General features: G+C 47.8%; 2 protein-coding genes and 1 long non-coding RNA gene across 21 annotated transcripts in view; 2 read left to right on the forward strand and 1 right to left on the reverse strand.

The window, feature by feature from the left end:
* Positions 1–8,934, forward strand: part of BRAP (BRCA1 associated protein) — a 13,847-nt gene extending 4,913 nt beyond the window's left edge. The window contains exons 7-12 of the mRNA XM_002196199.7: positions 997–1,072; positions 1,584–1,722; positions 2,052–2,161; positions 3,709–3,798; positions 5,591–5,694; positions 6,700–8,934. Coding sequence (XP_002196235.2) covers positions 997–1,072; positions 1,584–1,722; positions 2,052–2,161; positions 3,709–3,798; positions 5,591–5,694; positions 6,700–7,060 — 880 coding nt within the window. The 3' untranslated portion in view covers positions 7,061–8,934. The remainder of the gene's footprint in view (positions 1–996; positions 1,073–1,583; positions 1,723–2,051; positions 2,162–3,708; positions 3,799–5,590; positions 5,695–6,699) is intronic.
* LOC115497450 (uncharacterized) lies at positions 7,798–17,480 on the reverse strand. 2 transcript variants are annotated; one of them, XR_012058376.1, is made up of 4 exons: positions 16,040–17,480; positions 14,669–14,822; positions 13,581–13,733; positions 7,798–13,269 (listed from the first exon to the last, which is right to left on the reverse strand). It is a non-coding gene; the product is annotated as an uncharacterized lncRNA (long non-coding RNA). The 2 variants fall into 2 exon arrangements; XR_003963020.4 differs by having other exon boundaries at positions 16,006–17,480.
* Positions 17,481–17,553: 73 nt separating this feature from the next.
* Positions 17,554–27,220, forward strand: part of ATXN2 (ataxin 2) — a 48,997-nt gene continuing 39,330 nt past the window's right edge. For 8 of the 18 annotated variants that reach the window (XM_030285753.4, XM_030285762.4, XM_030285755.4 and 5 more), the window contains exons 1-5: positions 17,554–17,833; positions 24,310–24,346; positions 25,952–26,011; positions 26,711–26,782; positions 26,998–27,148. In XM_030285753.4, coding sequence (XP_030141613.2) covers positions 17,721–17,833; positions 24,310–24,346; positions 25,952–26,011; positions 26,711–26,782; positions 26,998–27,148 — 433 coding nt within the window. In that variant the 5' untranslated portion in view covers positions 17,554–17,720. The remainder of the gene's footprint in view (positions 17,834–24,309; positions 24,347–25,951; positions 26,012–26,710; positions 26,783–26,997; positions 27,149–27,220) is intronic. The other 10 variants (XM_030285754.4, XM_030285758.4, XM_030285756.4 and 7 more) reach the window with 3 other exon arrangements.

Below are 27,220 nucleotides of genomic sequence, written 5' to 3' on the forward strand. Positions count from 1 at the left end.
TCCTGGATTCTCTGATGGAATGTGAGGAAGAATGTAGCTCTCTGTGATCTATCACTCCCAAGGCAGAGTAACAGAACTCGGTGAGATTAATCAGATTTGGAGCTGTGCAGGCTGAAGGGCTGCTTTGCTCCATAAATCCAAGCCAGTGGAAATTTGGGGCAGTGGAGCATAGCCAGCGCAGGAGCAAGATCCCAAATAGCCATTAAATATGGAATATACAATGTAAGCAGAACTTATGCTCCCAGTCTAAAGAAATGACAAAGGAAACCTCTGTTCTCCTTGCTCAGGCACCACTGAAGCTGCAGGTGCCTGAATTTGAATAGGAACTGATTGCAGCCCAGTTGTGTCTTCCCTGGGAGATTTCTGGGGCTTACCCAACAGCTAATGAAAAATACATAAACAGTCCTGGCAACAGGAGGCAACCTCAGTTATCCCATTCCTGAGCTGAGCTGCTGCTGCTCCAGGGCTGGACACAGCTTCCTCCTGGTCTGGGGTGTTCTGTCTTTGTGGCAGCTCTGAGGGAGTTCCAAAAGAGATGAAAGATCTGGATCTTCCTGCTGCTGATTCTTTTTGGGTACAGTTATGGGATGTTCTTCCTGGGAGAGCTGAGATTGAATCGTTCAGGTTGGGGTGGGATTGAAGCATCTCCTCAGGGTTGTTTTAAGGACTGAGGGGTGGTTGCAGAATGTCACTTGGCTGTCCCCAGCAGTGTGTAGTTCCAATGCCTCAGTGTGTAGCTTCTGTGTAAACCCCTTGGACTGCACCAAAACCAAATCCTGTGAAGTGGCTTTAGGAGAGCTGTTCTTTGTTCTGTCACCAGCTTAAACCAGTAACTTTGTGTAGAATGCGTTCAGGTGGGGTAAATGTGAGCTCATGGTTGATACAGGGAACATCCTGCTGCACAAGGCATTTCCCTGGAGCTCTCTGGCTCTTTTCAGTGACTGGAATGTGAAGATGTTGCTCCCTGTGTCTCATGACACTCTTGTTGCCCTCCAGGTGCCCTGTGTGCAGGTACTGCCAGACTCCAGAGCCCGTGGAAGAGAACAAGTGTTTTGAGTGTGGAGTTCAAGAAGTAAGTAGGTGGGTGGAAGGTGAGATCTGGCCTAGATCTGACTGCACAGCTGCTTGGGTTGCTTTGGGGCTTATTCTTGGGCTGATTTTGGGCTGGTTTTACCAGCCAGTGGGGTATCAGCTTCCCTTTTGAACTGCATCAGTGCTGGGAAGGGATATCACCTCACAGGTTTCCTGTTCTGATGAATCTCTGTGGTTTTTTGAAAGATCAGTGCGACAGCAGGGAGCAAAACCAGCCTGATGGTGGTGGGCCTTCCAGAGCTTGCTGAGATCCCTCATTCCTTAGCCAAGGCCACTCTCCCTTCTAGATGGGATTTATCCATCCCCTACAGGGGTGTAACTGCCTTTGCTGGGCAGAGCTCCCTTTTCCTTGGCCTTCCAGCTGAGGCGGGGAGTGGGGAAGCAAACAGTGCTCATTCCTGAGGCTGAGACCGGAGTGGGGGGTGGGCCACGCTGTCTCGGGGTGCTGCTGCCCCCAGAGCTGCCCCCCAGAGCTGCCCTTTGTGTTGCAGAACCTGTGGATCTGTCTGATCTGCGGGCACATCGGCTGCGGGCGCTACGTGAGCCGCCACGCCTACAAGCACTTTGAGGAGACGCAGCACACGTACGCCATGCAGCTCACCAACCACCGCGTCTGGGACTACGCCGGGGGTGAGCCTGAGCCCTGGGCACGGGGCTGACCCCTGACTGTGGGGAGCAGCCATCTCTGCTCTGGCAGCAGCTTCTTGGGGCTGGAGGAGGGGGAAAGTGACTCTGTCACAAATTGAGGCGTCCCTGGAATGTTTGTTATTCCTTTTCCATCATATCCCATAAGGTATTTTTTCCAAATACCCCATAAGGTAGCTGGGAAGAATCTGCTAACTAGAAAATGCATGTGGTGTTGGCTTTGTGCCTCGGTGAGGGGCAGGGTCTGGGTGGTTTAATTGTGCTCCATGACTGGGGTTCCTCAGATCTGAGTGCCCGTGATTTTCTCTCCCCAGACAATTATGTCCATCGGCTGGTGGCAAGCAAAACTGATGGCAAGCTAGTTCAGTACGAGTGTGAGGGGGATATGTGCCAGGAGGAGAAAATTGATGCCTTACAATTAGAGGTAAATATTTTCACTTGTTGGACACTGCGTTGTGGAAATGTTTCCAACCTCACCACAACCACGGTTCAATCCCATCAGCTGAGGCAGCAGATCTGCTCCCAGCCTGGAATTGTCTCCAGGCAGGAGCAGGATGGGTTTACTGCCTTTTTTTTTTTTTTTTTAATCATTTTTTTTAAGCCTCTCCCTGGCTCTGCAGAGCCGATGCAGCGCAGTGTGAGCTGGCTGCAGTGTCGTCCTGTGGTCACTGGTGATTGAAGCAGAGCTGCTTGTGCTGCTGCAAACAGGGGGCACTGGAGGGAGGAGTAGGGCTGAGTCACTCCCCAGACCCTTCCTCGTGGATCTGTGGCTTGGGCTCAGAGCCATGACCTGTGTGGAACTGTCATTTTGGGTAGTTTAGCTCCCAAACTGAACGAGGATGCAGGAATCCACAGCTGTGTGCTCACCTTGGCGAGCGCAGAGAGCTGGCAGTCTGATGCCAGCCCTGTTCTGTTCCCTTCCCTTGAACAGATAATGATTTATTTATTTTTTGTACCTGTTGCCCAGCTTCTCCTAACTAAAGGAGAGGAGCTTGAAATGCCTGCTTCACTGAGCAGCCACTGCAGCATGATTTCAGCTGCATTAGACACGAGGGTTTGTGAGGAGGAACAGCCCACAGAGACCAGACTGGAGGAGCTCGTTGCTCACATAAATATTTGGTTGCTTTTCAGTGAATTTTCTGATTAACACTTGGATGTTAAAACAGTTAATTTTAACCCTTTTTTTTTTTTTTTCTGTGAGGTGATTGCTTGAAGCATGTAAGATCTCTCTGTCTAATCAGATTGAAATACTTCAAGAGAGAATTAATTTGGCAGTGTTTTGGCACTCGGAAATTACTGAGAGTGATCAAGGCTCTGTGCATGTTTAATTCTCTAGTGAATGCCTAATTTGATGCTTATTAGCCTGATGAAAAGGAGTAATCACCTTTTTCAACCTTCTCATGACTCATTTGCAGAACCAAAAGGGAAAAGATGGGATGTAGGGCATAGATCCTTGTTTAGATACCAAAATGACATTGGAATGGGCCATACATGTTGGAGAAGAGTAATTGGGAATGGTTACAGAGAGCTGAGGGTGCTTTCCCAGAAATCTTACAGGAAAACTGGATATGTGCATTGATCCTACTGCGCTGGAGTTTGGGTTGTGGATGGGAAGTCTTCCCCTCAGCCTTTGGGATCTCAGGCTCTCAGGACAGGGATGGGTGGTGTTTTATTTTCCTTTAGACATTTATTGCTATTCCCATGAAAAATCTGTCTCCTTAAACAAGTCTTGGTTTGATACTTTCACTTGATCCTTGTTGTGCTCTAAAGCTTTCCTTAATTAAAAAACAAAACAAAACAAAATTATTTGATTGGGAAATCAAACTGGTGAAAGCCATCAGCTGGATCTGCAGCAGGGCTGTGTGTCCAGAACCTCCTGATTTCATCTGGTTCAATTGACTTGTGGATTGGAACTCTTAGGGCTCCTTAACCAGCAGGGCCACCCTGACTGCTGTGTCCCTGTGTTTGTAGTATTCCTATTTGCTGACGAGCCAGCTGGAATCCCAGAGGATCTATTGGGAAAACAAGATTGTCCGGATCGAGAAGGACACGGCTGAAGAGGTGAGCTCTGCCCTGGGCCTCTGGGAAGGGTCCTGGCCCTGTTAAATGGGAGAAGAAGGAGCTGCTGCATCCCTGGCTGAGCCTGGGCGCCGCCTGCCGCAGCCTGCTCCGCTCCCAGCTGGGAAAATTGGCTCCAAGATGGATCTGTCCCTTGTCTGGCTGCTCCCAGGGAGCAATTTGCTGCTCAGTGGTGCAGAAGCAGGTAGATTGCCACAAAGATTGCAGCTTGATTTAAATGTGCTGCTGGGGAAATGCAGCAGTGGTGGAAGGCAGCGCGTGGTGCTGCAGGATCCCGGAGCCATCCGTCTCTCCGACATGGATCTCCAGGGAATGTTGGTGGAGCAGAGACAATATGACTTTAATTTGCTTGGCTGCAGAAGGTGGAACTGTCTCTCTGCTCCAAATGCATATTGATTTGCCCTTTCTTTTTGATCCCTTTTCTCTCCTCATCACCCTTTGGGAAAAGTTCAGAGTCTCCTCCTATAAAGCATCCTGCAGGCAGGACTGCTTCAAAATGTCACCACGAAAAATCCAGGGAGGATATTCTACTGCTTTTTTACTCTACATAGATCCTTTCAACCAGGTTGAAAGTGAGTCAGGATTTAGAATTAAGTCCTAAACTTTCTTCAGGACTTCTAATTAACCATTTAAGTGTCTGCAATTAAGTAAAAATAGAAATTATGACTGTTGAAATGGTAGTCATTGACCTTGTCCTAAAGAACAGTCCCAGGAATCCTATGGAGGGCCTTATAAAAGAAAAATATATATCAAAAATCATCTTGCAGGTGGCCAGGAGACACAATCCTCAAAGCAGCTTCAGAATGGAACTACTCTGATCCCTGCTTCAAACATGGTTTCACATTTAAAGATCCCAATAATTTTATCCAAGGCACTTGCTCCATGTAAGTCGTGTCTGGACTGGTGCCACCATGCAGTGTATTCCATTATCAGTGCTCAGGCTACTTCCCCAAATTAACCATCAGCAGCACCAACATTCCCTGATGAGGACTGGAAGGCTCCAAACCTGCTCTGCATCCATGTATGCTGACACTGACATTAGTCCAGACTGCTCCTCCAGGAAAGCATTTTCCATTAAATTCCTGCCCCACTGCCTGTGAGCATGCTGGAGGCACCAACAGAAGGGAAACAAGAATTCCTGACTCTAAATTTCCTTTAAATGTTTGGAGAAGCTGGATGTTTGACACCTGGAGAAGGAGAGCTTGGCTTTCTCCAGGGGCAGCAGCTGGAATGGGGCAGCAGAGGGAAGAGGAAGGCCATGGCCAGGGGATGTTTGTGTTTGTGGGAGGGAAATATTGGTGTCAGTGGGTCAGTGCCTTATGACAGCACTGCTGAGTCAGCCCCTGCTCATCTTCACCCTCGTTCTCTGAGGTTTAGCTTAAAATGAGCAAAAACCCAGCCTTGTAATGCCTTGAGGTGGAAATCTGAGTTTGCTGATGGATCCAGAACCACGAGAGAGTGGCCAAAGGAATGCTGGATGCAGGCAGGAAGAAGTTAAGGAGCTGCTGCAGCTTTTGGCAGTGCCTGGCACGGATCTGCAGCCGGAGTTGCTGTTCTGTGGGAGCAGCTTCCACGGCAACGTGGCTCCTTGGGAGGCTGGGATCCCAGGGTAACACGGGGGGTCCTCACCAGAACAAAGCCTTGGCTCCAAGCTTTCCTTACCTGGGGAGAGGAATTGGTCAAAGTTTGGAAACAGCTCTGGAAAACCAAGTGTCCTGACGAAAGGGCAGCGGACTTTGAGCTTTAGGAAATGCCCCTGTGTTTGTTTTTACAGATTAACAACATGAAGACCAAATTTAAAGAGACCATTGAGAAGTGTGACAGTCTGGAACAGCGGCTCAATGACTTGCTCAAAGAAAAGCAGTCAGTGGAGAGGAAGTGGGTACCACTGCCAGGTTTAGTTCCATGCAGCCATTAAAACACCATGCACTGACATCCAAAAAGAAAAAAAAATACCCTGCTATTCCTGGGTTTTGAGCTGTTTAAGCTGCAATACTGAGAACATGGCTGCTTTAAAAAAAGCTCAGATTTCTGTAGGTGTTCACAAATGGGAAGTGTCTGAGTGAGCCCAGCTTTGGGGCCATGAGCTCCCTTTCCACGCTCTGCATGTTTGGAATTCAGGGATCCTTCCTCTCCCTGCTCCAAGGGAGTTGCCAGCCTGTTCTGCCCTTGGTGGGTGCATCCAAAGGGATGAAAGGCAGCTCAGCAGGGGCATCACCCAGCACTGGGGAAAACACAGGTCTTGGGAAGTGCCTGGAGGAAAGGTGTCAAGCCTGGGAATTGTGGATCATGCAGTCCTTGGGTGGGACTGTGTTCCTGTTCCTCCCAGCCCAGGTTCTGTCCAGCAGTCCTGGCTGAAGCAGGGAGCACAGGCACTGAGCTCCATGCAGCTCACCTTCCTGAGTGGGAAATGGGCAGAGGAGGGTGCCAGCAAACTGCCAGGACAAAAGGAGCAGGAAACCCTGTCTGTGAATCACAAGGCTGATACCTTTGTGGGAGCATCTTCCTTCCCAGTGAAGTGGTATTTTGAGGGTCTTGGAGTGCCCCTGACTGCCCTCAGCTCTCTCAGGGTGCCTTGTAATCCTTGTGCCCTTTTTGGCACCCATTTCAAAAGCTGCAGATGTGTGTCCAAGGTCAGTTCCATCTCCCAGGCACACCCTGCCTGTTGCCTGTGCTGTTGGCATTTGGCATGAGATGGAATTGCCTGGCCTGGGGAGGATTTCAGAGTCTTCTTGTACTGCCTCCCCTTGCCCATCTTTGCTGGAAAACCAAATTCCAGGTGGTGTTGGTGGGCTGGGGGTCAGTTATCCAGTGAAAAGGCTGAGGTGGTGTTTGGTCTGGGTGGGCAGTGCTGCTGTCCTGACTCCTGCTTCTCCCTGCAAGGTGTTCCCAGCTGAACAACAAAGTGGCAAAACTCTCCAATGAGCTGAAGGAGGAGCAGGAACTGAACAAGTGCTTGCGAGCAAACCAGGCCTTGCTGCAGAACAAACTGAAGGAGGAGGAGAGGGTGTTGAAGGAAACGTGTGAGCAGAAGGACCTGCAGATCTCCGAGATCCAGGAGCAGCTGAGGGATGTCATGTTCTACCTGGAGACACAGCAGAAAATCAACCACCTCCCAGCTGAGACCCGCCAGGAGATTCAGGAAGGACAGATCAACATTGCAGTGGCATCTTCTGCCAGCTCCTCCACGGCAGGCACGGGCAAACCTTCCTCCAGGAGAGGCCGTGGCAAGAGAGGGAAATGAGACCAGGAATTCTCTGCTCCCACCCTGGAACTGGCTGTGCCAGCAGCAGGCCAGGCTCACGTCGGGATTCGGGCTGGAGACAACCAGCTCAGTAAAGCTCAGCTAGAAATTGTCTCCAGAGCTGCTCATAAAACTGGCTGCCAGTCGGTGGAGGTGTCTGTGGTATTTAAAAGCATTTCACTGCACTATTTAGCTGTTTTTAGGCAGATCTTGGTGACCATTTTGCCTTCCCTCCTTTTCAGAGCCCCTCCTGTCATGCATTTGACTTTGTTGGAGAGTGTTTTGGGGTGGGGGGGTGTGGGGTGTGTCCATGTCCAACATCCCATTCCCTGCAGGGGTGCCACAGAGCAGGCTCAGCCCGGTGTGTAAAGCTTCTCCAGTTCTCCTGGATTAAAAGCATTCTCAAGAAGTAATTTAATAAACAGTGTAAATTAGGTTATATACATCTCCTTTTAGTATGTGCAGTCCTGACACTGCAGAGCTGCCTGTGCAGGAGTAGAACTGTAGTGTGGAAAGAAAAAGGAGTGAGGTGTGGAAAATAAACCATCTTAGTGGTGTAAGAAACCAGGCAAGTCCTAAAGGCCAATGGTCTGGAAATTTCTCTTAATTTTAAAGGTGGCCTTTGAGAGGCCAGTGCTTGCTGTGCTGCCTGTGGGGCAGAAAGGGTGGAAGTTTTGTGTTCTGAATGCTGTTTAATGTGGTTATTTTAGAGGTATTTCTACAAATTAAGAGGAATCATCTGTGAGTTGGGGAACGCACTCCCAGCGTCCCAGCGCTCCTGGAGTTGGCTGCATGTGTGTCCCCTGCCTGAGCTGCACTGGCAGTGCTGGTGTAAGCTCCAGAGCTGTTCTCCTCAGAGCCAGGTGAGGAGAGAGGGACAGGCACAGCCTTTTCCAGACTCTTCCCACATTCCTGGAGCTGCTGAGAGCTGGAGGCGCTGTCCCCACACCGGGTCCTCAGCAGGAGCTGCAGCTCTCGGTTCCAGTTCCTGTGCTCACCAAAACGTGGCACTATCCACAACCTCAGCTGGCAAAGCTTCTGTGTGACTTGCCCCAAAGGGACACAGGACCTGGAAGGGAATTTTATGCACAAATCTACTTTGGTTTGGGTTTTTTGTTGGCTTTCACTTAGAATCTAAGACTCGATGCTCTGAGGTGGGAAGTTTTCCCCTGGAGAAGCGACTGTCCTGGTTGTTGTGCTCAGAATCAGAGCATTTAAAGGCTGATCTTTTGTTAAAAATGGCAGGGGAGTCCCCAGTTGTCTTCCCAGGCCACAGGATGATCCTGATCCTTGCTGGAACAATCATGACCTTAGTTTGGAACACTGAAACATCTCTGGCTGAGGAGGTCCAGCCTGGAACACAGGCATGAAACAGCCAGTCCTTTATAGCTAAAGTTGTTCTTTTTTTGGCCCATTGAAAGGGACAAGTCCCAGTCCCTGGAATGACCCCGGCAGGGCGGGTGGTTCTCATCTGTTTCCTGGCTACATGGACAGAGAGAGTTGAACTTCCTCACTGGAATTACAGGGCTGTTAGTGCACTCTGGGTATCCCCTGCTTGGGTTTGGAGATCTGCCCCCACCACCTGGAACTTGGACCTTTTCTGACTTTGTAGCAGGAATGTACACTCACTTTTCCAGTGTGTGGATTGTATTACCAGGCCTCTGCCTTCTGTAAATGACTCTAAGGACCTCGAGATGTACAGCACAGCTTGCTCTCCTAGAGAAACTATTTTATTTAAGATATATTTTTACACCATTAAGATCCTCTGACCTTTTGCTGAAGGCTTGCTTTGTGTAGAACACTAAAGATGCTGTACTGTATCTTGGAATTCATTTTCAAAAAATGTGATGGAAAATTAAACCAGCGTGCAGTTCTTTCTGTCTGTGTGTTCCACTGGAGGGGAGGGAGGAGGTTATTTTGGAAGTCTGATAGTTTTTAACTCAAAGGCAAAGCTGTCCAAATGAGCTCTTGGCCTTCTTTGGGCTTGGAAAGTTGGGTCCAGCTGAGCTGATAGGAGCAGATAAGGCTGGGCAGTTACCTCTGGGCAGCTTGTGCAGAAAAAGCAAGAATTGGAAAAGTCTTTGTGTTAAACCAAATAACTCTCAGTCCTTGAGTCCCTTCCAGCTTCTCCTTAAACCATCCCAGGTGAGCAGAGAGCCTGCAGTGTCTGTCTGGGTGTTTAATTCACTGCTCTAGATCACTGGGACACTCCTCCTTCCCTTGGGACACTTCCCACAAGGAAATGGGGCTTGTGGTAAAGGGAAAGGTCCCAGCTCAGGCTGGGCTGTGACTTTTCCTTACTCCTCATCCAGACCCACAAGTGCCTGGGAAAAGCTTTGGCACTGGCACCTCAGCCTGTGGTCAAATTGTGACATCAGCAAGTGGAGCAGCAGGTCAGCGCTGGCTGTGACTCACTGTCCCCACAGCAGGAGGCTGCAGCAGCATGAAAATCACCAGCACTGGACAGCTGAGATTGGCCGAGCTCCTGCTGTGGTTACAACCCTTGAAATAGACTTTTTAAAATTTGGAAATCCTGGAAGGAACACACCTTTCCCCAGCTTACCAGCACAGGGGTTTGCTGTGCTCCCTGCTTGGGAGGGAAGTTTTGGGCAGCTGGGGGACACTGCACCATGACAGGAATGTTCCACCTGAGCCATGGCAAAGCTGGGTTGGCAGTTTGGGATGACACACCTGACATTGCTGTTTCTGGTTCCAGGGTCTTGTTCATTTTTTTGTCCCTTGGGAAGAACCTGTCCCTTAATATTCATCCCCTCCATGTCACCATTCTGTAGAGGAGCCAAAGTCCTGGGTGAGGTGACACCTCTGGCTTGTGCCCAAAGAAAACCATCTGTCTGAGCTGGAGCCCCCCGTGGCCATGCCCTCCAAGGGGCTGCTCTGCTGTCCAACACCCTCTACCTTTCTCCTGAAGCCCAATTCCCTAAGGCCCACTGGAAAATTCCTGCCTTGATCTGCACTGACTTGTCTGTTTTCCTTTGAGCACTGAGAAATTCACATCCATTTTCCCAAAACCTCCTTCCCTACTTTTTTTTTTTTACATAAATGGGCATTTTGGTCTAATAACTGTGTTTTAAAGGTAAACTCATCCAGCTGCTCCAAAGGAGATTCACACCAGGAGAGCCAGCAGCATTTGGGACGTGTTTTGCAGCACAGGAGGGATATTTGTGTATTCCTCCCGCAGCCTGAATTCCTGCACATGTTTCCCAAGGCAAGAATTGTGCTTGGGTTCACCTCAGAATCCAAGGAGCAACAGTAAAACAGGGACAGGTTTGCTGGGAGCAGGAAGCAATCAGAGATATTTGCTTTCATTCCAAGCAAAAGCCCCACACCTACAGTTTCCTGCCCCTGCACCACCCCTGAGCAAACATTATTTATAGCAGCAAGAGCAGTTATAGCTTTGCCCCTTCTTGACCTGGAAGTAATTGGTTAATTGAGTTAGACAACAAACCTCAACACACTCGCGTGGTTTCCTTCCACCTTCTCCCAGGGAGCTGGAGAGTCAAACTCCTTCCATCCCAAGCTGGTTAAAAACATCAAACACCTCCGGGAGAACAATGTTTACTTCCCCACCAGGAAATTGGGCCCTGTTGAACCTTCTTCAGGACCAACAGCTCCTCCAAAGCTGCTGCACCTGGGGGGGGTTGCTGCAGAGCTGGAGCTGAGGTAGGTGGGGGCTCTTTGGGGAGGGTTTCCTGAGCTGTACTGAGGCTGGAAGCTGTGGAAAGCTTTGCTGCTGCTGGGAGCTGAGCTCTGAGCTCACCAGGAAACTGAGATTTTGGTTTTTGCAGGTTCAGAAATGTGCTGATTTGGTGGTTAGAGAGGTTCTCTGGGTTTGTGGGCCCGAGGGCAGTGGGTGAGAAGAGCTGTGTTATGCACATGCTTTATTCCCAGCCTGAGATCCTGGTTGTGCTGATTTTCCTGGAGACAGACTGCTATGAGCTGGTTTCTTTGCCTGTTTTCTGTGTCCTTATGTGGTGGCAATGGCCTCGGAGGACAATGTCAGTGTGGGATGCAAAGATGATGCTTTTGACAATAATTTACAGGCTTCTGCCTCCCAGTCTCCTCTTCCCTCATTTTATGTTATTTGTGATATTTATCAGTCTCCACTGATGTGGGATATTCTTTGGGGAAGAAGAGCCTCTTGCCATGTACAGCAGAGGGGTTTAAGCAGGTGAAGCTTGGGAAAAGCTCCTCTTTGGGGTGCTGGGACACCCCCACTTACAGGTGCGAATGAGGTTCCAAAGCAGCTTCATGATCTGTGTGTCAGAGTTCTGTAAAACTAAACCAGACCCACAATAAATCATTTTAGCGTCCACACCAGGACTAGATCTCCCAGAACAATTCCTCTGCACTACTGGGAATCTTAGCCAAACAGAATTAACTTAGGCTGGAGAAACTCCTGGTGCTGTTGGCTGGAATCCATGGTCTGTGTGGAAAACCTGTTGGAAAACCTGTGAGGGCTGGAAGAGCTGAGTGGGAGATGTGGCCAAGCGAGATGGGTGAGCTGGAGTTATCCACAGTTATCCACAGGACACAGGGATGCTGCTGCAGCTGGAGGAGAAGCTGGATGGTCTTGTCCAAGCACAGCTGTGCCAAGAGTTTCCTTCTGCAAGTGCAGGGCTTGCACAAGGAGCAAAGAGAACTTTTCCCAAGCAATTCTCCTTGGCAGCTTTCAAACATGCTCTGGTTTTCTGGTGAAGAAGAAATCCCAGCTGGATTCTGCTTGTTCAGTGAAGGAGGACCAAGAGCCAAGTGCTGCCCTGGGATCTGGGAGCTCCTGGCCTCCAACCCTTCCTGAAAAACCCCCTCAGTTTCATCACAAGATGCCAAACACCTTGTCCTCCTTCCAAAAAAATCAATGTGGAGGAATGATCAATGGTGTAAAAGCTGAGGCTTATGTGGGAATGCAGGCAGAACTCTGCAATCACAGCATTTTCCTCTGCAGTGATCGAGTCAAACTGCAGAAGCAGTTTAAGAGGATTAGATATTTTTGATCATATTTGCAGCTGTTCTTGCTGTAAGTGAGAGGAGAAATCCAAATGTGTCGCCTTGGGAAGTGACTGAGAGCCTGGAAGGGAGTGCTGCCGTTGCAGCTGGGGTGTGCTCAGACCCTGCTGCATCCCAAGCCACGAGGAGCTGTCGTTCCTGCAGCTGGAATTGTGGCACTTGGCTCCCTCAAAGATCCAGGCTCCAGTGGAAACCTCCCTGTGAGCCAGCCTGGATGCAGGACTCTGAGCTGCAATGGTGGCTCCAAAGTCTCTGAAGGCTGAGGTTTTCCAGGAGCCACAGCTTAAACAAGGAATGCTGTGGAAGCCCTGCCAAGTTCAGAGCCAGATGTGAGAGAGGAGATCCCGCCCTGGACATCACCCAGGATTTCTAGCACTGCAGTGCTAAGTACTGCAGTTAATTCCACTGTACAGTTAAATTTCAGTGTCTATTCTCACACATTCAGCACTGTTGGAGTCCAAATAAAAATACCTGACTGTTCCCATCAAACCCATCCCTGCAGAGATGCTGGGAATGTACTGCCAGCACTGCAGTAGAAAGCTCCTCTGTTTTTCCCAAGGGACACTTCCAAAAGGCCCTTGGCCCCTAGGATGGGATGAGGGCGAGTATGGGATCCATTCATCCCTTTTTCCATTCTTCAATCAAAAATGTGGCCAAGGAAGAAGACATTGCTCCTAGAGCCATGTGGTTGCTGGAAGTGCTTGGCCCTGCTCACAGGAACTACCTGGGCTTTCCCATCTCCATGGATGGAGCCTCGCTTGATGCCCATGTCCAGGAGTGGCAGGTTCTTCCTAAAGCCAAAATCCCAGATCTGAGCCCCACATGAGACATCCCAGAGGAGGGGAAAGTTTCACATCTCACTTCCAATTTGCCTGATGATTTTAGCACAGTGAACAGGGGAAAGAGCACCAGAGGTAACAAATTCAACCCTTTCCAAACACAGTCATGTGGTTGTCATCTGCCAAAAACATAAACCACAATCATAATCCTAAATTTGTCCTTTGAACATACCTGTGCCTGCTCTGTAGTAGTTTCCTTCTAATCCTCAGGGATTAATCCTGAAGTACGTTGAAACATCTGAGGTGAAGGGCTACTGTGGAAATTCCTTGCAGGCTGGTAATAACAACTGAAAGCCGCTCTGTGAAGCAAACCTGAGGCTGACTTGGTTTTTAATGGACATCTGTCTGTAGGGGGAAAAAATGCCATGGCAACTGGCTTTCTTGTTGGCACGGCAGCCTCAGCGAAGGGCTGGGGAGAGGATGGGTATGGGAGGGTCTGTGTGGCTGTGCTGGGAAGCCTGGAGGTACAGCTCGGCCAGGCTGGGAGGCAAAGGTTGTTTATGCTCTGTGAGCACCAGATCTTGAGGGATTTAACAGCTAAATCTTGGCATAACGATTGCTTTGTGTGCTGCTGCTGCTGCTGCTGCTTAGCAGGAGCCAGGCTGGGTTCCCCCCTCCTCTTTCTAAAAATGTGAAATCTAAAGGCAAAAAAGCACCTGGTTGGCGATTTCCTGGCGCTTTGCTGGGCAGGGTTGGTGTCTCCCAGTTTGCAGCTCTGTCCCAATAATCGCTGCAGAGCCACAGCATCATCAGATGGATCCTGGAGCTTTGCTGGCTGAGGAAGGAAATGCCCTTGTTGTGTCCAAGGCCTGTGGAAATTGAGAGCAAGGGTCATTCGAGGGTTGTACAAGCTCTGGCACTTCTGTGCCTCCCTCCAGAGCTCTGTGGACATCAGCATTTCCCTTCATCTCCTGCTGGTTGCAGGAGAAGCAGCTGGATGCATGGCCCAGCAGGGACATCCATCAGCCATGCCCTGGCTGCACGGCTGAGGATTGGGAAGAAATGGCAATAAAACTGCAAGTGCAGATCAAAAACTGAATCTGATGGGAGCTGGTCTCTGCTCAGAGCTGAGCTGGGAATTTGGGAGCTGGAAGCAATGGGAAGATCAGGGTAGGGGGGGAAGGCAGAGGTGGCAGCAGCTGTTCCGCGTGGTTGGTTTGGAATTTGGGGTTTGGTTTTGCTGTGGTACCAATTCTGGTCTGGCCAGGGGTGTGTCCTCAGTCAGAACTGAGGGCAGCTTTGCTGACGAGCTACATCGGATCTCTCTGGGAAGCTCTGCCGTGTGTCAGCACCTGATTTGTTCTTTTAATATCCTTCCAAGTGTTTGGAGATCCCTGTGCTCACAGCACTGTCCACAAAGCTTTACCCTCCGAGAGGAGGGGTGGGGATAATGGCACCGAAGAACTGAAATCTTCAGGGAAAACACGTGTGTGACAAAGCTCAGCTCTCTGAGCTTCTCCAGCAGCTGATTTTGCTTAAAGCAGACCCCTGTGCCCGTGCTGCTGTCCCTGTGTACCCAGGCGTGTTTTGTCTTGCTGGATGCTGTTGAGGATCACCCTGGGTAGCTCAGGGAAGGGAGCACAAGACGAGCAGCAGGTTAGATCAAGGAAATGTTACATCACACGGCACTTCCTGCTAAGTGCTGCTATTATCAGCCTCATTCATCTCCACATGCAAATACAGCCTGCACAGGTCCTCACACATCTGGAGGGAAACAGCAGTCCTGGAAAGGAACAGCTCTGACCTGGATTGTGGACAGGAGAGGCAAAAGGGAACATGATTCTCCATTAGGAATTGTTTCCTTGCTTTCTTGATTGAATCCTGAATTTTTCTCCAGCTAAACCACCACATCCACTGTTCGCTGCTCTTTGTCACATCAATGACATCCAAAATGTCAGCTATAAATGGTGGGGAAGAGCAAAAAAAAGGGTGAGAAATTGATAAAACCAAGCGATAAAATAATAACTATTGGGAATGGTGGGTTATCAAGAAAAGCATATTCAGGAAGAAGTAAAGGCAATGATGTGCCCTAACAGCAGTAGAATCCCATTATACTGGGAATTTGGGGAGGAGGAGGTGTCCCTGGAGAAGGTGGCTGCCACTGAAACCACCCTGCAGATTCTCTGGTGGTAATTGCTGAGCTATTTTAAATTATCACTTCTATATTTACTTTTAACCTGCTTTTTTATAAAGATGCTCAACAAAGAAAAAAGGGAGGGCACAACGAAAGGCAAACAGAGCTTAAGAAAACAAATAATACATTGAAGGGGAAAACAAGTCAAACTGCAACTGCTCTTGAGTCATTACTGAGGATGTGAACACCAGCCCATTCATACCCTGCTTTCTGAGCATGTAATGTCATCCTAAAATGTACTTTAGTGTGCTCATGTAATGTCTGAGAAACTGTCTCTGCCTGTGGAACTTGGTTCTGGTATTTTTTTACATTCTTGGCTATCAAGGGTTCCATCTTTGCCCCACAGCCCCTTCAAACTGTGCAGGTGCTTTTGTGGTCCTTAATCTTCAGCCACAGAAACAGTCACTAACTGCTGTGAGCTGTGAACATTCCAGGCTGGAGAAGCATTGAAGTGATATCCTCTAAAAACCCCACGTTAAGTGACCTGGACGAGTTCTACTCACTCTCTTATCAGACTTCCTTGTGCTTTTTATTAACAACTTCCTTTTCAAAGTTGCTCAAGGTTCATGACTAACACAAAGCCGTAGAACTTAAAAAGAGCACCCTAAAGAGATTGGTTCACAGATTCATGGAATATCCTGAGTTGGAAGGGACCCATGAGGATCATCCAGTCCAATCCTGGCCCTGCACAGACCCTTCAACATCTTCATAGCCTCTTTTGGGCCCTATATATTTATTATATTTTTATATACATCTATATACTACTACAACTATTATTATTATCATTAGCATTGTTATTATTACTACTACTATATTGTTATATATTGTCTTATATTGCTTTTTCATGCTAGTGTGTTTTGCACAAATATATATAAAGGATTTTTCTTAGCTGCTCTTAGGGATTTATTTATCCTATCACATACAGTGAACCAGATTCCTGCTCTTACAGTAAATGCTCCCAAAATTGGTGCCAGTGGTAACCTTTGGCTGTGCAGGTGCTGACATCTTCCACAGAAACTCTTGGGCTCCAGAAACCATCAGCGTCCTTCTCACTCAGTTCTGTGGCTGTGAAATAGTGAAGCATCTTGTGAGTTCACTGAAAGGATTAAAACATGAAATTTCTTTAAATCACCATCTCTGTTAAGAGTATTTTCTATGGGAAAACTCAATGCTGAGCCCATTGGGGTAGGATCTGTCATCTAGCTTAGAAAGTGCTAACCACAAGGTTACTTGGGCCTGTGAGGTAAAACAAAGCAATCAGTTTAAAAGGTAAAATGTAAGGAAAATGCTAATTTAAGAAAGCTGTTCAATATTTTATCTTTTTACCATTGTGTGCTGCCACCCACAACTCTTTCAAGCGCATGGGAAAGCTGTTGCTTTAGGAGCAAGGTGTATAAATAATGCCTGCCTAAGAGCACTGCTCCTTTTTATTCCTTTGGAATCCTGTGGGATTTCTAGAGCATTTCTATGAATAGATTAAACTCTGAGCATTTCGAGTAACCATGGCTATAAATCAATTTAGCTCTTGGTTTTCAAGTTGCATCTGCTCTTACTAATCCTGTATGTGCATTTTTTTTTTTTTTTTTAATAGGCCAGACCAGGCTTTATTTTTGTGTATGGGTTTTGGTTTGGTGAAATTCCCACTCTGCACCAAGCAGGTTCCACACACAACCACAGCACCCTGGATTTCTGCAGGGAGCCTGCTGATGGTGGACAGGTAACACGGAGTGAGGGGAGAACTGGCGTCTTGAGCTTAAATATTTTACCCATCAGCGCAATGCAAATTTAAATTTCATTACTAGGAGGGGAAGACGTGACTGCTCCGAAATGTGTAAGATGGAGGGGCACTGCAGGTAAAGCAGCCATCCTCCGGCCCCATCTTGCTTTCCCCCAGGAGCAGGGATGTGTTTGGCAGCGACGGCTCGGGCTCTCTGCGGATCGGGCCCTGCCCTCCTCCCCCGGCTCGGCCATTTTTCCTCCATTTCGTTGTCTTTGGACGCTTGGTTTCTTTTGAACGATGCGCTGCGGGCCGAGCCCGCCGCTCGCTGGGGCCCGGGGAGGGGCGAGCGCGGCCGGGCCGCACCAGGCCGCGGCCTGCGGGCCCGCAGCGCGGGGATCGCGGCCCGCGGGGGCCGTGCAGGGCCGACCCGCCCGGTGTCACCGGAGGGGGCTGAGCGGGCTCGGGGACTCCCCCGACCCCGCCGGGGCCTCACGGCCGGGCCGGGCGGGCGCTGCCGCCGTCCCGCGCCGCCGCCGCCTCACGTGTCCCCCCCTCCCTCCCCGCCCCTTCACCCGCCGCAGCACCGCCGCCGCGCCCTCCGACTTCCCGTAAAGAGTCCGCGCCGCCGCCCGCCCCGCGCCCGCCGCCGCAGCCCCGCCGCCCCTCGCCGGCCCCGCGGGGGTGCCCCGAGCCCGCGGGTGTGGCCGCCGCGCCCCCCGGCCCCGCCGCCGCCCTCACCCCGCGGCGCGGCCCGGCCGCCGCCCGCCCCCCCCCTTCCCTCCGCGGATCCCTCCGCGCCGCGCTCCGCTCCCTCCGCCCCGCTCGCACTGTTTGGGAGCAACCGGCCGAGCCAGCGGCGCCCCGGCCCCGCCAGCGCAGCGCGGACCGGCCGAGCGCACCCAGCCCGGCGCGACTCCCGGCGCTCTCCCTTCCCTCCTCGCCATGTCCCTCAAGCAAGCGGCGGCGGCGGCGCAGCCCGCCGGCAACAACCGCAAGCCCCCCGGCGGCGGCGGCCCCGGCCTCCCGTCAGCCGCGGGGAGGCAGAACATGGGCAGGTGGGTGCGCAGTGCCACGGGACCGGCCCCGGGCCCGGCGCGGGCGCCGCTCGCCCGCCCTCGCCGCCCCCCTCCCCCCCCCCCTCGCCCCGCACCGGCCTCCATGGGCGGCGGCGGCGGCGGCCGGGAGGGAGGGCGGGAGGGAGGGAGGGGGGGCGCGGGGCCCGCAGCATGGCGGGGCCGGGGCGGGGGCCGCGATGGCGGCGGGCGCGGCGCTGGCGGCCCCGCCGAGGGGGTTCCGCAGTGCCGGGGCGAGGCCGGGCCGCGGCCGGTGCCCTTCAGGCGCGGGGAGGGCACGGCGCCGAGGCTCCATTTCGGCCCCCCGCGGGGGCCCGGGGCGGGGGGCGCCGCTTCCCCCGGGCCGACGTGACCCGCCTGCTGAGGAGGGAGCGGGGGGAGCGGGGGGCGCGGGCCGCACGTGTCGGGGCCGGCGCGGGAAGGGCCGCGAGCGATGGCGGCGGGGCCGGGGGGCGGCCCGGGCGGGGAAGGGGGCGGCGATCCGGCCCCGCGATGGCGGCGCAGCGCCCTCGGCTCACCCGGGGGGAAGGGGGATATTAAAATAATTGTATTTTTAAAATTTATTTTAATATCTAGGGATCGTTATTATTTGTAATTTTTTTTTTTAGTATTTTTGTTTGATTTTTTTTTTTTTTAATAATGGAAATCGCAATAAAATTCTCGCGGGAAGGCGGGCCTCGCCGCGCCGCTGGATGGTGGCTCCGAGCGCGGCCTCGCTTTCTCCCAGATTTTTGGGGCAGGAATCTTGCAGAGGCTGAGTCCGCTCCTCGCCTCCTCCCCCCCCACGCTTGCTGCCTGTGACAGATTGATCCTGCTCCTGCTCTCAGATCATTAGCTACGCAAATCCACTCACATTTTCCCCCTTTCTTTCCCCTCACATAATAAACTCTATAGTGCTGTGAATTTTTCCCGGGCTGCAGGGGTCATAACAAACGATCAGAGCAGGACGTTAACAGTTCTGAAGGTCACAGTCACTCAGAGCAGTTTCATTTCGAGTTTTATTCATCTTCCTCTTCAACTGGATGTTTAATCCCATTCGGTTTTGTGCGCTGGCAATAAAACAGAATTTACAGTGGCCCCATTGTTGGACATCACTGGAAATAGGGTTTTACTTTGTTCCCAGCCAGTGGAACTGGAAGCGGAAGAGCTTTGGAAGGGTTGAAAAGGACAAAATAAATAACAACAACAATACCTCAGCAGCTCACAGCACCGATTTAATAGTTTTTACATATGGCATTAGGTGGGACATGATGTTTACTGGGCTCTGTCCCTGCCAACACACAGTGGCACTGTAGAGGTTAACGTGAAGGGCAACAAAACCTCCAGCTTATTTTTTTAAATTCAGCCTGATGGCAAGCACTTGCCCCCATAGATTTGGACGTGTAAGCTTCAAATTCTCTCCCAAGTTTATGATTAAAACCACTGGATTTCTCCTTCCAGTGTTGCCTTTCTGGTTCTATTGGATAAATTCCACTTCAGAACTCCTTAGGGAGTTCTGATGGGGCTGCTGAACAACTGACGTGTTCCCTCAGAGGTGTTCATGCTCTTTGTTTCTTAATTTTTCAAGTTATTTCTGAATGGAGGGTCTGTAAAATCACAGTCCCAGGCCTGCTGGGGCCCCATGGAACACCTTCACAGGACTTCCCCTTGGACTTCTGGGGAGTGCAAATTCAAATATGGTTCATTCTGTAAATCTGGCCATGTGAATGAAAATTTAGGTGTCCTGCATCTTAGTATCAATTTGATGCATTATATTCTTTAATAAAAACTTAAACACCTCCAGTGTATGTCAAGCTTTCTGCCCAGCAGCTCATTTCCCTGCAGCACCAACATTCTGTGCAGACAAAAAACCCACTGCTTTTCATGGCTAAGTTGCTCTTGAAAGCTTAGTTTGGGCAGAAAACTCATTGATAATTAACTGTCCTGGCCCTCATTTTCTGCTGTGGGTTTGTTACTGGAAGAATTGGGCTGAGCACTTGTCCTTCTACCTCTGATCATGAGGGAAGGGTCAGCTCTGCTCGCTGCCTTGTCTCCATGGGTTCATACTGCTGCACATCTGTATTTCAGATTAGAAAATGTAAAATCCCGTGTGAACAAGCAGTGTTTTTTTACCATCCTATTAATTGCTTTTGGACAAAGGGAAAAATCAGAAATGAAGGCATCCTTGAAGGCGTGTGAGATAAAAAAGAGGCCCCAAGTGGAGTGCTGTGTTTGTTTAATGTGCACTATGGCAGATGGGCTTGGGCTGCAGGGGAGATGCCAATAGCACAGCAAGCTGTAATTAGGGGGAATGTAGACTTGGTTCACAAACTTGCTCCCTGTGCTATCAGAACGTTATCTAACATCTACTTTCTGTGTTTGAGTGGAGTTTTGCTGTTATGCAAGCACAGGAGGGTTAGCTGTCCTCTGGCTGCAAGTTGCATCTATCACAGCCTTCCTGCATCTCCATCCTCTTTTTGTTCCTTTTTCCCTATTGTTATTTTATCTGAAGGTAAAACACCTCAGGGTCAGGGTTTGATGTTTCTTGTCTTGTTACAATTGTGGCAGAAGGATTTTTCATTTTGGTAACTTGCTTGCCTAACTGGGCTTGGGGGATCCTGTAAGAATACACAGAGTTTCTGTCGTTTAAAAATGGCTTTTTCCCATCAAAAAGCTGAAACTGAAACCACCTCATGGTTCAGTCTCCAAAAAAAAAACCAAAAAAAAAAGACACAAACTTCTTGCCTCCATTTATTTTCCTTTTTCCTTGACATCCCTTTCTTGAGAGCATGGTGACTGTCCTGTCCCGAGGGAAGGGGAATGTTGAATTCCAAGGTGCTGGAATTTAAGGGCAGTGACTGTTCTGAAGGTCTGCTCACACGCGCCAGTCAGAGGTTTTTGAGTTGCTTCTGACATCTTTGTGTGGGTTTTAGTGCTAAACAGCTGAGCAGAATGACTGTTTAACCTGCAGGCCTCTTATCACTGTGAGTGTGCTTTAGGGTGGTGTTATATCCCTGGTTTTGAGTAACTTTTAATTTAACAACTGATTCATGGCAATGTCTGTGAAGGTTCTTCCATGACTAAGCCCATCAACAGGTTCCAGGTGTGCACTGGGCCAGACCTGAGTCAGGTTGTTACATATTCACATGCTGTAGAAGCTGTCACCCTGTGTGGAGATGGGAATTGACATTATTGATGTCAGTATTGGGGGGAAAAACTACAGAAAATAAAGCTGCAGGACTTCTTGCATCATCTTCATTTGACATCTTCGATTCATTTTGACTTTATAGAGCCAAACACTGCATTGAAATAAAACCTTGCACTTCAGATTTCTCTCTTAGAAGAAAAGCTTTGCCAACTCTCTGCACTAAAGTTCTTTAGAGCACCCTGTAAATTTGTTTTCCAAGCTGCAGCAATGTCGGTCAGTGCTCCAGAAACATCCATTCACACTTTAAATTCGAGTCTTTGTAGCTACATTTCTGCTTCAGACTTTAATTGCAGTGTGGCTGCATTTTTTTCTTTGTTTCAAAGTGAAGATGGTGCTGGAAAGAAAACTGGAGACTTTCTTTCCCATCCAGGAATGACTTTGTTTCCCTTGCAATAACTGGGAAAATACAAATGCGTGACCTTGTTTTGCTTATACAAACACTCTACTTGGCATGTAAACATTAAGGAGGGAGGTGAGGGATGCTGAGGAAATACTCATAAAAATAGAAAAAAATGTGCAAGTTGTTGCTGGGAAAAAACATTACTAGTGCAGTTTTTGGGCCCCGATGGAGACTTTGCTTCTTGAGGTGTAACTGCTGGACCCAAGGAGTTGCCACTAAGTTTAATTGCTCAGATGTTACTTTGTCCTGAGTTTGTAACTTTGCTACCCCAAAGCAAAAGGTTTCCAGCTTGGATTTGCCAGGCTGTCCTGCCTTCACTCAGGTTTACCTTTAACCACATATGTGCAATGCAAAATAATTTTTTTTAAAATTTTTGCTACATTTACCCTAATGAAAATGCGATTTTAGGTAACAGTGCCAAGTTCCTAGATTTGCTCACCTCCATTTCTTTGTGTTACTCTCCTGTTCCAGATTATGTTAAACATCTGGCAAAACCCATCTACTTTCTGCTTTTGTAAAGGTCACGAGGTTTTTTTTTTTTCATATGTTGCATCAAAGATAATGTCAAATGATACTTTGAACTTGAGTCTTCACCTTTTGGAATATGAAACTCAAGTTGATGGCCTTGGTTTTAGCAGAAGATACAGTTTTGGCTAAATTGTTGCATTGGTAGGATTGGTAAATATATTTATTCTCTCATCTTGGTGAATATGTTGGGGTTTTTTTTCCCAATGGTTTGTGATTAACAGTTGTAGCTGGAAAACAAGAGGTCAGATCTATAAAGAGACCTGATGTATCAGAGAATTTCTGCTTTAATTCTTGGCTGATGTAGAAGTTGGGACTTCTTGCTGATGTGGATGTGCACAATCAGTTTGTTTTTGAAGAAGTGTGGGTAGGAAGAGTAATTTTGGAAATGTGGTAAGAGATGGAAAATCTGGAATACTCGGGTTGTTGCTTAGAGGGAATACTCCAAACTTTCTGCCTAGTCTAGGAACCCAGTTATTTCAGGTCTAAGAATACTTTGTCACTAAAAATGGGAGTGGTTTCTCTTGTAAAGACAAGAAACTCTTTCACTTTTGATCTGTAGCTGATGGAGGAAAAGGAGGATCTTCTAAAACCTAGGGCAGCAGATGGAACTGGTAAAATTCTTTGACTTTGGCAACGTTCTGAGTGACCATGGTCATCCCATTTTTGATTGTAGTAGAACAAAAAATCAAATTGGGCTGTGCCTATTATGTGAGGGTTCCACATCTGGTGAAATTACTTCCAGATAGAGGAGAATCTGAATATTATGCAAAAATTCTGTTCCAGGTTCACAAGGCTTCGGTTCTCTTGGAGGCCATTTAACAAATGTAAGATTTGGTAAATGGTGAGATTTGCTCCAGAGCAAACCTGTCATTGTGAAGCTGCCCTATGGAAAGTTAAGGCTGATGGGTAGTTAAATAAAGGTTATTTGCATTCGATTTTTGTGAGATTAGCTCTCTGCAATATCCTGAAAATGCCTGCTGGGCACCCCAAATCTGCAGTTCTGCCGTCAGCCAATGCCCCCAGCATGTGTGATGCTCTGAGGTCACAGTTCTGTTGCAGAAGCTTGTTGGAAATGAGTCAGGTGATAGTTTAGTGGTTTTTCATTTTTTCCTCATTAAGGCCTTTCATGGCTCTCTGATGGCTTTGCTTATTTCGGCAGAATTTATTGAAGGGTTATTTATGTTCACTGAGAGAAGTTCCTTTTGATTTTTTGACTACCCTGTGAGCTCTCTTTTATAAGGGCCTATTATTCTGGGGGGTAGGTTGTACTCAGCCCCAGCTTGGTGTTTTTAAAAGCATTTGAATGCAGTTGGCATCTAATGAAGGTATTCAGGAGCTCTGAGCAACCTGGTCTAGAGGAAGGTGGCTTTGCCCATGGGATGAGGGTGGATCTTTAAGGTCCTTTCCAACCCCAGCCATTCCATGATTCTGTGACATCCAGTTGGGTTTAGATTTCAGTGTTGTTTGGGTAATACCAGACATGATTCTTCAGGTGTCTTTATTGAAATGGTTGTGTGTCAGTAGGGTGAGTCTATTTTAAAAATTGAGGATTTTTTTTAATAGAACAGAAGATTTATTTTTGCCTCACATTACAGTGTGTGCTCCTGAAGTCATAACACAAATCTAAATCACTATAAGGAGTATTTGAAACTAGGACTTCTTGGTACAAGTGAGGAACTTAAAATTGAGGCACACCTGTGCCTGGGAGTTGAAGAATTGGAGCTGTGGGGGACTTTTTTGGCTGCAGGGATGCTTTGGGGCTCAGGTGCCCAGGGTGGAGGGCACAGACTGACCCTTCTCAGTGTGCAGGGTGTTCTTCAGAGCATCCCCAGGTGTCCTGAGTGCCACACAGTGACAGACTGGCATTAGGAGAAACTGGTATTTTTGGGGGAATGGACAGAATTATTGGGTTTGCAGGGTTGTGAGAGCAGTTAGAAATGAGCTCTGTAGGTAGAACCTCGCAGTCTGGGCAGGGTCAGTTGTTTGGGTGGCCCAAATCTGACACAGTGACAATATTTGGAACTTCCTGGCTCAAGGAAGCTGTGCTGTGTAGGGCTTGAGTCTGATCTTGCCTTTGTGTGCCATAATGTTTTGGATTTTGGATTGTTCTTTTATTTTTACTCTGATTTTAAAAGCTTCGTATTTTCTTCATTTTGTCCTTTAATTTATCCCAGGTCAGCAGGTTGGAGATAAACCCAGTGGGTCCTTGTCAGGCTTTGCTCTCTGGGTTTTCCTGACCCCATTCTCAACTCTAAATTAAGATGAGTTTGGAATTCTTGCTTGGTAGGAAACAGAGCAGTTTCAGCAGCTCTTTAATCATCTCCCGTGTGTGTTTCATTCCAGAGGCCGCAGCAGTGGCAAAGGACCACCTCAGCCTACGGTGAGTTTGTGGTTTCTCCTCTTTGTGCCAGTGCAGGGTAGGAGGAGACAACTTGTCAGAATGGCAGATACTGGAATATTCTCTTCATTTTTTCCTTGGGATACCATGGTGGGTGGATACTTTAGAGTGAAATAAATTTTCTAAAGAGTAGCATCTTGCATTCATTTAAGTCTCCTGGGAGGGTGAAGGGGGGAAGATTCACTTAAACTTTTGACTGCATTAATATAAATATTCTGCATTTTCTTGCAATTACATCTGTAAATATAAATAACATTTAACTTAAGGCAGTGCTTTTTGAATTAGTTTCTATCTGAAAATTCTAACATTGGCTTCTCCCTTAAACAGATAACAATAAGGCAGCATTTAATGAAATAAAAAGAGCTACTTTGTTTGGCTTTACTATAAAATTGCTGAACCATTGTTCTCATTAGTTCCAATGTGCAGCTTTAGTTGTTCTCAAGGCTGTGTATTACTGGAGTATAGATGTGGCTTGACTTGCAGAACATCATTTTATGAGCTAAATTCATGGATCTTGATTGAAAGAGTGAATCTTTGAACTTCACTAATCAAATATTTGCCAATTTGTTGCTGGCTTGGTTTTCAAAGATGCCTAATTTTGGGGAATGGAGCAGAAGCAGGAAGATTTAAAAGGGCTGCAGTTTGCTTACATAAATGTTTATTGAAGATACCAAGACACTTGAGGAAACTAAAGAAGCTTTGAGGAAAACTGGTGGAAAAGGTCATAGGGAAACACTAAACATCCCCAAATGTTGGTCTGTGTGTGCTGTGTACTGAGTGCTGACCACAGGAGTGCCCCTAAACTTGTCTGTTCAGCCCAGGAAAGTGGCTGACAGTTAAAAATACATTGTCAAATGAAAAACTCAGAATATGGTGAGATCCCAAGAGCTGTTTTAGCATCTCTTGTTTTACAAACACAAAGAGATACCAGGTATTGCAGCAAAACACCTGCACTGGGGTGAGTGTGTCCTCCAGCAGCCTGGGGACACCTGCCCAGCTCTCCCAGTCAGGATTACAGGTCCTGGTGCTTGCACTGAGTTACTTTGGACTAAATTAATAATAGGGTTTGTGGCAATTTAGTACTGCACAATTTGATGGCTTTAGCTCCTCTTAATGTGTGTAATCAGGGCTGGGAGATGAAAGGATGAGGTTGAGCAGGCCTGAAAACATCATTTTGCTTCTGCAGCTCTGCAGGTACCCTATTCTCTTGATGGTTCTTAAAACCAGCAGGGCTTTTTTTGTTTAAAAACAAAGCCCTGCTGCCATCCCTCAAATCTGTGCATATCAGCTGCACCCAGCCAGCCAGAGAATTTCCTTAATGGAGTGACATTAGGGGCTCTCCTGGGATTTTTAGCTTGTTTGGAAGGGTGTTTAGATCTTTAACTGGTCAGAGAAAAGACAAGGGCCCTCTGAAGATCTCCCCTGGCATGTTTAATATTAAAATTTAATAATAAACATTCCATGTATCTTGCCTGAGTAAGATTATTACCCTGAGATTTTCTGTGTACTGATGAAAGCTTGAGTTGGGTTGGGTGCTCTGGCTTTTGGAATTTCTTCAATATTCATGATGGCTTTCTTATTTTTCAGATTTCTTTTGATGGCATCTATGCAAACATGAGAATGGTTCACATACTCACATCAGTTGTTGTAAGTCTTCATATTTGGAAGAATGGTTCCTATATGACAGGGAATTGTTAACTAATCCACTAATTGTAGTATAAAGGAGTGAATATTAAACTTTAAACACTTTCTGCCAAGGTTGAGCTTTAAAGGATCACAGAAGTTTTAGGCTTGGAAAGGTTTAACTCTGATTTGCAGAGGTACAGCAGATTTCTTAGGTGCACTGGTTGTATTTTGGATTTCCTGTCTTTAGAGAGGTTCTGGATAAATAAAATGAGTCCATGTGCAGGTATTAGAAACCTTTCTCCCAAGATTTTAAGGGAAGACCTGACATGGCAAAATGAAGTAAGGCAGACTGTCCCACATCTGCTTGAGGCCAGGATAAGCTTTTATCCTTATTTGTACTCACACAGGCTTAGATTTGGGGTTTGCACAAAACCTTCTTTGTGTATTCTAACTGGTCAAGAGTCTTGTGAGAACCAAATATTCTCCAGTGAATATCTTAAATCCCTTCAGAACTGCCCATACACACCCAGCTAATTGAATTTGCAGAGCAAAGCAGTGTATTTATAAATGGGCAGATGCTGAATGAGGAAATTTGGCTAAAAATTGAGCTGTATTTTTACACTTTGGACCTATGTAAAGAACACATGCTTAAGAAAATCACTGTCATGTCATTTGTCATGTTGGTAGAAAGTTATATTCTCATTTTTTCTTGCTTTCTAGGGATCCAAATGTGAAGTACAGGTGAAAAATGGTGGTATATATGAAGGAGTTTTTAAAACCTACAGTCCTAAGGTAATATTTTACATTTTGACTCTTCTCTATTGTGAAAATTCCTAATAACAAATAACCAACATTCGATTAAAATGTAAATATTTACTCTGAATTATTTTTACTGTTCATGCCTAGATTTAAAGCAGACTGTAAATACCTAGTTTTTGCAAATATGTGACATTTTTGAGGGGATGAGTGTGCAGTAAAGCAGTGCCCTGTGTTTGTATTTCCCACAGTGTGATTTAGTGGTTGATGCTGCTCATCGGAAAACTGCAGAATCCAGTCTGGGGCCAAAACGGGAGGACATCCTTGAGAGTATCTTGTTCAAGTCTTCAGACTTTGTTATGGTGCATTTTAAGGATATGGATACCAATTATGCCAGAAGAGGTATATTTGTTTCAATTTTTTAAAAAATGTTTTAAGATTATCATTCAAGTTTTTTTGAAGTAGATGCTTTAG

Source organism: Taeniopygia guttata, chromosome 15 (genome assembly GCF_048771995.1).
Source record: "Taeniopygia guttata chromosome 15, bTaeGut7.mat, whole genome shotgun sequence".
Classification (NCBI taxonomy): domain Eukaryota; kingdom Metazoa; phylum Chordata; class Aves; order Passeriformes; family Estrildidae; genus Taeniopygia; species Taeniopygia guttata.